The sequence below is a fragment of the Eschscholzia californica genome, unplaced genomic scaffold (assembly GCF_041429995.1).
Source record: "Eschscholzia californica isolate CP2 unplaced genomic scaffold, dmEscCali1.0.p SCAF_5, whole genome shotgun sequence".
NCBI classification, from domain to species: Eukaryota; Viridiplantae; Streptophyta; class Magnoliopsida; order Ranunculales; family Papaveraceae; genus Eschscholzia; species Eschscholzia californica.
The window spans coordinates 42,950,674-42,960,901 of record NW_028238472.1 but is presented as its reverse complement, the minus strand read 5'-3'; the positions used below and the strand labels follow the sequence as shown (position 1 = coordinate 42,960,901).

Here is a 10,228-nt window from a genome sequence, read left to right as displayed (position 1 = left end):
TAGTTTTTTTCTTCTCTCTAGTTTTTTTTATTTATCTCCAGTTTTCTATTTCTCTTATTCTCTTATCATTCTGATCGGTTTCATAACGTTTAAAACAAAAAAATTAGTCGAGACCTTCATTTATTTTTAAATAAATTTTTAAATCCTACATAAATTGGTGTATCACGTTATTTTCTCATATCCACTAATCCACATATTTGAATAGATAGCTCTGATTAAAATATAGAACAAAGTTGATGTTTTATTTAGAGAGCAAAATTCTAAGGCCCAAAATTCGGGTGAAAATACCAAACCAAGTCCAATCCGGAATAATAACTCAAAAAAAAACCAAAAGATGAAAATACCATGTTACCCTCTTTACACAAATGACATCCATTTATATCACTCAAACAAATCTCAGTCACTTTTTTCTTTCCCTCTTTTCACAAAAAACGAGACAAGCCAACCACCCACCCATCAAATCGTAAAAAGCTGACCCGGTTATTAAGACAAAAATTAGACTTTCTCTCTCTTAATGTTCACAAAAAGCTGGCCCGGTTATTAAGGAAAAAGTCATAGAAAATCAGAACTTTTTTCTACATTAATGAAAATTTGTTTGCACATTCTGAATTGCTCTAAATTAGGTTATATATGTTGTGAACATTTTTCAAAATGTTTAGACTAATCTCGTTGGATGCATTTTTGTGAATGGTATTAATTCTTGTAGAGATGTTGTCAAACATTTTGAGACATTTACAGTTATGTTGAAAACATTTTAAGTTCTTTTTTAAACTTTTGTGGTTTTGTTCAGGACGTTCTGAAGAATGTCAACTACAATGTTGGACATGTTCATAACATTTTAGGATTAAGATAACAAAAATCATTTTTAGTTCTTCAAAATATATGAGATGAAGAGACAATAAACAGTTTGTCTCAAGAACTAAACAAAATATGAAGAAACAATCAATAATGTTATGTACATTCTTAAGGTGCGTTTTTACATTGTTGACACTCTTTTGGATAAGTTAGTCATGTAATGATCCATTCACTAAACAACATGAATTAGAATGTTTGGAACAATATACAATATTCATAGACAAAAGAAGAGTTTCTAAGACAAATAAGCAACATTTTAATTAATGTTGGAGACATATGGAAGAATGACAACTACAATTGGGCTCGACATGATTCACAAACTAGCTTCTTATCATTATTTTGAGAAGTAGCAGGTGCTCTATCCGGTTCCATAGATGAAAATTCTGCAAGTGGAATGAACAAATGATTATATGCAGTAGGAATATAGGAAAATGCTCGAGACATTAAAACGAATGTTATCAACATTTCTAAAAATGTTTAGAAGTAGTGGAAATTGCCAAAGACATTCTCATTCAGAATGAATCCCGAATATGAAGAGCAAAAGTATACATTTAACAATTGATAAGTATGCTTCTAACAAAAGAGAAAGTGTTCTCATTATTGAAGAAGCGTCGGTATTTTGAACAAATGCTTCTTGCATTTTATATAATGTTTCAGCAACTAATTAAAATGTTTACACAACAATAGAGTATTCGGAACAAAACGAGTAGTTCTAGGAATAATTTTCAAAATATGTACGGAGAATACAAAATGTTGCAGAAACAAAGGATTTTGTTTAAAACAATTCAAGTAATGTTCACGTAAACATGATTGTGTATGTATAACACCAAAAAACTATAGCATTGTTAAATGGAAAATCTGGAATGTAAATGTGTGAACATTTTTTAAAATGTCGTTTGCATTATTATTTAGGAGTTTCTATATTTTAAGTATCTTTAATATTTAGGAATCCTAGTTTGAGTCTATCTAGGAAAGTCTATTATCCTATAAAAGGAGGTCTAGTGTATTTTGATATTCATGTTGAAGAGAAAATCCCCTTGAGTTTAATAAAGTTTTCAGTTTTAGAGTGATTTAATCTTTCTGTCATCGTTCTTCGCTTTACTTTTATTGTTTACTTTTAATTCCGCTGCGACTACATCAGTCTCATCCCGTATTCTTGCAACAGCAAAAGTATTGGACGTTATAACATCGTCACAAAATAGATATAAAGTTCTTGTCGAATTCGAATGCACAACAACAAAAAGATCCATTCGTATTCCAATTTCCAGCATAATCACATACTCCAATACACATAAAACTCTTTCACTGAAATGCGCTTGAAAAACTCAAGAAATTAACTAATCGTGAAGCAATTGAATCTCTACCAGACATTTTATCAAAAACCTTCCTTGCACTATCAACAACACCACAAGCACAATATAGATGAATCAAAGTATTACCAACATGGATATCAGATTCAAACCCAGTTTTAAAACATTTGTATAGATACGTTTACTTCCTCATTTCCATAAAACCGAGAACTATTTTAACATTTTCATCACATATAAGACATTTAGGGCAAAATCATACCTATTTCAACATGTTCATAACACTTAAAACATATATCAAACCTATTACACAATAATTAGGACAAATTCGATCAATTTCATCATAAAAAACATTTAGAGCACAAATTAGGGCAAAATCAGAACTATTTCAGAAATTTACAGAACAAGACAATCAAACATTGAAACTTTCAAATGACATAAGACATAGAATTCACCTCGGTTTGTAGAGAGATAAAGAAAGTCGACCGAAGCCTCCTATCGAGAAGAGAAGATGAAACCCTAGGTGATTTCCCGCCAAAATCTTTCTCTGGACGACTTGATTGTTGGACTGTAAGATAGAACCCTAGCTTTGGGCGAGAAAGGGGAAGTGAGATCGAGTTTGTCGAGAAAGAAAGCTGGGTTGTCTCAAGGTTTTATCGAAGTCCTTGTCGGTAATTACATAAAATATGAGGGACTACTTTCAGATTCTATCTAAGATCAAGTAAAATAGACCCACCTCGTCATCAGCTATGCCCGGCTGGCGAGCCAACTCACCCGGCCAGGATTCGACGGGGAAATCAGTCGGGGGTAGCATCATTGTTGTTAACTTTATATGGTCTAGAGACTCACCAGAAATTAATTTTTCTATTCCATCAATGTGGCACACCCTAAAGCTTTTAAGGTTATGAGCATAAGTAAGCCATGTAATGGTTGCCAATAAGTGGACAAACAAATTTCTTATATGGACATAAATTGCTTTGGGTGCAAATATAATCTTTTAAGTTAAGGGGACAACTCTAGATCTCTTTCTCTCTCTAAATTTCTTATGCTTCAACATTGCCGTGAGAGAATGGGGAGCTTTCACCCTATGCAAAATCACTCATTCCATCAACATCTAACTACTAGACTACCCATTTTCTTGTCCTTCCCACTCATATGAAACATTATACGGAGTAAATTATAGGTTTATGGGGTTTTAGGGTTTGGGTACTTTGGTGTTTTTCTTCCCAATAAATGTGGTATCTAGGGTTTGCAACTGAGATCAAACATATTAAGTCTGGGTAGTTTCTCTCTCTAGACTATATCATAATTTATTCTTTCAATGGTTTTATTAATCAAGAAACCAATAAATAAGTAGAAAACTTAGATGAATGATAAGTTGTAATTTTTATTTAAGATTTTTAAATTTTTTTATTCATCAAATCATAGGAATAAACAATTAAGATACTTAGAGTTTGTGCGGTTGGACAGTCTTGATTCATCAAGAGAAACACCATCAATTGGAGAATGTGGTGGTTGTTGGTGAGAGATGTGGTGATGGTTGGTGGGAGAAGGAGGTGAAGAGTTTATGTGGAGAATTTTACAGAGAATAAATTGTCCCCCATTAAAAATAATAAGTTATATTTACACCCCAAATAGTTGTCCAAATAAGAAGTTTAGTTGTCCGTCTATTGGCTACCCATGTAATGTTCTTTATTGATTGGCACTTATAAATTCTCACATGTTGAAGGTTTGAAAGAAACAACTGCTCTTTAAGTTGATCAGCCGGCAAAACCAGTTGCTTATTATCCCACACAATCTCTAACTTTGGTAACCTAATCAGATTTAGACACTCCAAGGTCTCCATCCCGCAAGGGCTTATTCTCAACTCTTCTAACTTTTCACAATCTTGAATTTCAAGTGTTCTTAAATTCTTCAAGTTAGAAAGACTTAAAGATGATGACGATTTTGACAGTGAGACAGAGTTCATACCTTCACAATGTATGATAGATAGCCTTCTTGTGCTGAGTTGAAATTTGGAGGTGCTTACCAACTTTTGAAGAGCTACAAGATTGCCTATTCTGATCCCAAGATCATCCAAGTGTTTCAAGCTTTCCAATTCTGTTAGACTTGGACATCCCTCCATTTCCCAGTCCTTGAAACCGGAATCATATAGGTCCAACACTCGCAATTGCGTAAGACATGGTATCACACCACTAGGCACTTTAGTAGTGATTCCTCCGAGACGTAAGAACATCAACTTCACCAAAAACTTTAACTCATTTGGAAAAAAATCCAACCTTGTACCTCTTAAATTGAAGTATCGTAATTCAGATAATTGAGCAATATTTGCTTGAAGCATAGAACATCCAAATATGCTTAGAACTCTAAGTTTAGGAATATTTTCACAAGTCAGACTACCACATACTGCATTTCGTGGATTCCCCTTTAAAAGAATCAAGGTTGACAAATTAAGGCAATTTGAAAGATTTATACTCTGACAAGAATCATTCATCACTGATATCTTTTCAGCCTTCTCCCACTCACCGTGTTTAGGTTCTAAACCTACCTCAACCAAATATTTTCCCTTGTTTCTTCCATAGTCAGAGACTATCCAAATCGCCAAATCTCGAACTACATCATGCATTTTAACAAACTTGATATCAATGAGGACATCATCTTCCTCTAGTAAACACACACTCTTCAGATATCCCATGATGTCATGACCTTGGTCGCGAGCTTCGTCTATGTTCTCAAAATCGTCTATGAATTCTTCAGCTATCCAATAGTCGATAAGTTCTTCTCTATTAATACAATGATCTTCAGGGAACAATGAACAATATAGGAAGCAAGATTTGATTTTTTCGCTCCGTAAATTGTCATAGCTAAACTTTAAAATTGGTAAAACTTCATCATCCATACCTGGAAACTCTGAGGCTGACTTACGTAATACTTTTATCGCGTGCCTCCATTCATGTACCGTTTTCTTGCTAGCCATAGTTCGACCAATAGTGTTGAGTGCTAGAGGTAGACCAAGACATTCCTTTGCAACGTCTTTCGCAAGTGTAGGTATTTGTGGGTGACCATTTATCACTTCTTTTCCTACTTTCTCTTGGAACAAACTCCAAGAGTCGCTCCAATTTAAGCAATTTACTTTGATATTTTCATCGGCTTCCATTTGCCCGCAGACAACGGCAGATCTAGTAGTGAAAACGACAATAGACTTGTTAGTTACATGAGTGGTCAAGTCACAAGAAGGAACTCCTATACTTTGTAAATCAACGCGTTGCCAAATATCGTCCAAAAGCAACACAAAGTTGTTCTTTGTCAACACCCTGAATATTTCTCTTGCTGTTATATTCAAATCTGGTTCTCCTGGCAGAGTCAACCGAAGTGAATCTGTAATTTGTTTCTGAACGTTTTTTAAGTTCATATCTTTAGAAACCACAACCCAAATCACCAAATCAAAGTTATGGCTCCTTTTGGGGAACTCATTGTTAAGTTTCTTCAAGAGTGTAGTCTTTCCAACTCCACCCATCCCATATATACCCAATATTCTAACTTTATCATCTTCATTAACAAACTTCCACAACTCTTCAAGCTTTAGTTCCATACCAACAACCATAGCTGCTGTTGGCACCTCTTGAATCTGTTTTTGTGGACATCTGTCAGCAACAACACTGAATTCTCCTTCACTAATCAATTCCTTAACTGTTGATAGCTTTTCAATCACTAAGTTTCTTAGCTTGTAATCAGTCCAAAAATTATTTGACCGACGAGGACAAAGACAACAACAACAACAACCAGTGAGTAAACTACCACCAGAACTGATCAGTCGAGTATTAACTATTTGTTGTAATATTTCATCAACTTCTTGCTCTATAGCTTCGACCATTCTGAGCCAATTCTTAACTTCATCAGTGCGTTCTTTTGGTTCAACTGGGTCCGATTCGGCGAGATGAATCCTCTTCATGATGTCGCTTCTTTTACTCTTCAATTTGTTGAGTGAAGTTGTCAAAGAAACGATATTTGTTTTGAGGTTGCAGAAGCTGGTAATATGAGAAGAGCAACAAACCCATAGACGAGATATGAGGTCGATGACAGGAGTCACAATATCCATTTGATCGAGGTTTGTGTTTCAAATAATGGTAGATATAGCTTGGTTTGTAAATTTGGTGATGGAGAAGAACTAGATAGTCTGGTTTGTAAATTTGGTGATGGTAGAAATGCTACCAAATACTATATTATATAAATATCAAGTTGCAGTTTAATATTGTTGGTCATAATAGGTTAATTCATACCTTTGTGCGGAAGCGGTTGATCGTCCAATTGCCGCTAATCTGCCCACGATCGTCGCCGACTTGCTACAATCTATGTGTCCGAATCACTACTAGAGCAATCGGAATATCCACCCCTTAAATCCTTGTCTATCGATGGTTAGACCATGTAATACTAGAGTATGTTGAATGAGATTATTTGTGTAGTTTTTGTGTGTCTCTCAAGAACACAAATGAGACCTATTTATATAGTTTCTCATAGCTACAATTAATCACAAAGATTAATAGCCAATAATTAATCTATTGTAACCGCTATACTAAATAGCGAGTTAATTACGACCGTTTCATTCCCATGAATGTGGCCGTTACAAAACGGTTTCATTCTCATGAATGTGACCGTTACAACATGATTAATAACTCCCACTCGGCCACACAGGCCATACACATTAACTCGATCACAAAGAACGTACTCATCCATGGTCATACAGACCGTACTCATTCAATCTATACAAGAACGTATCACATATTTCATACAGGAAATAAGACGTGCGACCACAAAGTAACAAGCAATGTTACGTTAAGCAACCATCTAACTAACATAACACTTTCATGCTTTTTGATACCCCGAATTATCCGACCATCACCGATTGCATACACAGTCCCTATACGCAATATTGTTTCATTTAGTTATACACATAGTATAACCCCTGGCCAGGTCATGGTGGTGATATAGGAATCATTCTCCCTTAGACACTCATGTTAATCCATCTTAGCTTGACTGCTTTCCTAACATGTGCCGTTGGATCGACACTTCGTAACCCTTTGGAAACATGTTAAAGTAGCATCATCGAACCTTAACTTCAAAACATAGTTCTAAGTCAACGGGCATCGTCCAATATAGGTTTCACACAGTGACAAAGTAGGGATTCTTTTGTTACTCCCTATTGGTCGTCATAAAGCACATACAGTATGATATGTATGCCATAACATAGCTCCCACTTAGATGGGCATGTCACTCTTCTATGTTATGCGAATATTAAGTCTAGATACTACACAAGTGTCTAACCTGAGCCACTCGATCTACATAAACAATGTACGATCTGACACTCAATTATTCGGCTTTAAGGTTTAATGTGAAAGCGGGAAATTTCACATTCGACTCCCACTGAGTCTCATCTTAGACATACTAAGGCGACTATCAATTCTACAACACATGTATGATGGTAGTCCATATTGCACACACACAATGCCAATACGACTAAGTCTCATCCTGCACACTACACAAGTGTCAGGGCGATCACCTGTGTGAATAGGTCGATCATAAAACCTGGTGACATTTTCAAGTGCCTAATTAAACAATTGAACATTTCCAAGAAACAAACAAATTTATTTCATTGATGCTCAATACATGTCCATTACAAATATATTCCCTTAATAAACAACGACTACAACCTACGCAATCCTAAGTTCTTCACATGGGCTACAAAAACACTCTTAGGAATTGGCTTAGTCAAGGGATCCGCAACCATCATGCTAGTGGGTATATAATTAATGACAACATCTTTTTTTCTGATAGCCTCTCTAACAAAATGAAAGCGTCTCCTAATATGTTTGGATTTTTTATGAAACTTTGGATCTTTAGCGAACTGTATAGCAGCAGTATTATCACAGTGCATGTCTACAGGTTCATCAACCTTAGGAGTGACGTTGAGATCATGTAGAAAACTCTTCAACCAAATAGCTTCTTGCACAGCTAAGCAACATGCAACGTATTCTGCTTCCATTGTAGATAAAGCAACACAATCTTGCTTCTTACTACACCAGGATATAGCACCTCCACCAAGGATAAAAGCATACCCGGAAGTCGATTTAGACTCATCCAAATCGCCGCTGAAATCCGCATCTGAGTATCCTTGTAACCTCATATTTCCACCTTGGAAACATAAAACAAGATCACTTGTACCACGAAGATAACGCAAGATTCTCTTGACTGCTTGCCAATGAGCAGGTCCTGGGTTACTTTGGTAACGACTTACCAAGCCAACCGCAAAACAAATATCTGGCCTTGTACATAACATGGCATACATTAAGCTCCCTATTGCACTAGCATAAGGAACTTTGCTCATTTCTTTTCTTTCTACATCTGTTTTCGGACACTGATCAAGACTCAAAATTAGACCCTTCTCGACAGGAGTATCAACAGGTTTGGAGTTATGCATTCGAAATCGTTCCAAGACATTCCCAATGTAAGACTTTTGAGATAACCCAAGAAGTCTCTTAGAACGGTTTCTTATAATTTCCACGCCAAGGACATACCTTGCTTCACCCAAGTCCTTCATCTCAAAGACAGAGGACAACCACTCTTTAGTGGTGTTGATCATCTCCATGTTATTTCCAGCCAACAGTATGTCATCAACATACAAAGAAAGAAAAGTGATTCCTTCTGATGTTTTCTGAACATACACACAATGATCTTCATTAATCATCGTGAAACCAAAAGAAGTAATGGCTTCATGGAATCTGAAGTACCATTGCCTGGATGACTGCTTAAGACCATATATAGATCGTTTAAGTCGACACACTTTGTCTTCCTGACCTTTCGAGACAAACCCAATAGGTTGATCCATATATATTTCTTCCTCAAGTGTACCATTAAGGAAAGCAGTTTTTACGTCCATTTGGACCAACTCTAAGTCCAAATGAGCAACCAAAGCTAGAAGCAGACGAATAGAGGCAAATCTCACCACAGGAGAAAATGTCTCATCAAAGTCTATACCAGCAATCTGGGTAAAACCTTTCGCCACTAATCGAGCCTTAAACTTATCAACTGACCCATCAGCTTTTCTCTTGATCTTGTAAATCCACTTGCTTCCAATAGATTTACGATGAGTAGGGAGTTGAACTAGTTCCCAGACATGGTTCTTTTCCATCGAGGTCATTTCTTCTCTCATGGCATCCATCCATTCTTTATGATTTGGCGAATCTAAAGCCTCAGTAAAAGAAGTGGGCTCCTCAACATCCAAAGGAGTGCAAACGAATGCTCCCTCTTCGATCTGAAAATATCGACGAGGTACTTTTCCACGCTCACTTCTTCGTACTATAGGATCTTGACTGACTATCTGACTGCTGGACTAATCTCTCCCACTATCACTAAGATTAGTAGATTCAGAAACTTGAGGACACACCTCTTGTTCTACCTGAGATACGGGGACTACCTCGATCTCTGGTTGATCACCTAAAGCAGACAGACGTCCCTCATCCGAAATTATAGGACTACTCCTAATATTTCGGTCATTTGGTGGAACATCACTATCCTTGGTGCCTTGGTTAGAACCTAATTTCTCCCACTCACCAAGAGATAGTTCCAAGTCATTTTGTAACTCATACAACTCAAGATCCTTTTTAATTTCACCAATACTTGGGAACTCATCCTCAAGAAAATCAACGTTGCGGGTGTCAACTTCTGTCAAGCCACTGTTTGGTTGTTCACCGAACATTACATAACCTTTGGAATGCTCAGGATACCTTATGAACAGCATCTTAGTCGCTCTTGGACCAAGTTTACCAAACTTGTGGTTTTGGTTGTGCACATAGCCAGCCGAACCCCAAGGTCGTAAATGATCCAAGGAAGGCACTCTTCCATTCCATAACTCATATGGAGTGGTAGACACACTCTTACTTGGCACACGGTTAAGAATATAAGTTGATGTAAGCAAAGCATCTCCCCAAAACCTGATAGGAAGATTGGCTTGCGCCATCATTGACCTAACCATATCCAGTAACGTACGATTTCTCCTCTCCGCTACACCG

The 10,228-nt window shown here is 36.6% G+C and overlaps 1 protein-coding gene across 1 annotated transcript; it reads right to left on the bottom strand.

Annotated features, from left to right (window-relative positions):
• Positions 1-3,765: 3,765 nt before the first annotated feature.
• On the bottom strand, positions 3,766-6,261 carry LOC147539408 (disease resistance protein SUMM2-like). Its single transcript, XM_086643122.1, has 2 exons — positions 5,064-6,261; positions 3,766-4,961 (listed from the first exon to the last, which is right to left on the bottom strand). The coding sequence occupies exons 1-2, from the start codon at positions 6,259-6,261 to the stop codon at positions 3,766-3,768; spliced, it is 2,394 nt and encodes a 797-aa protein (XP_086499248.1).
• Positions 6,262-10,228: the final 3,967 nt, after the last annotated feature.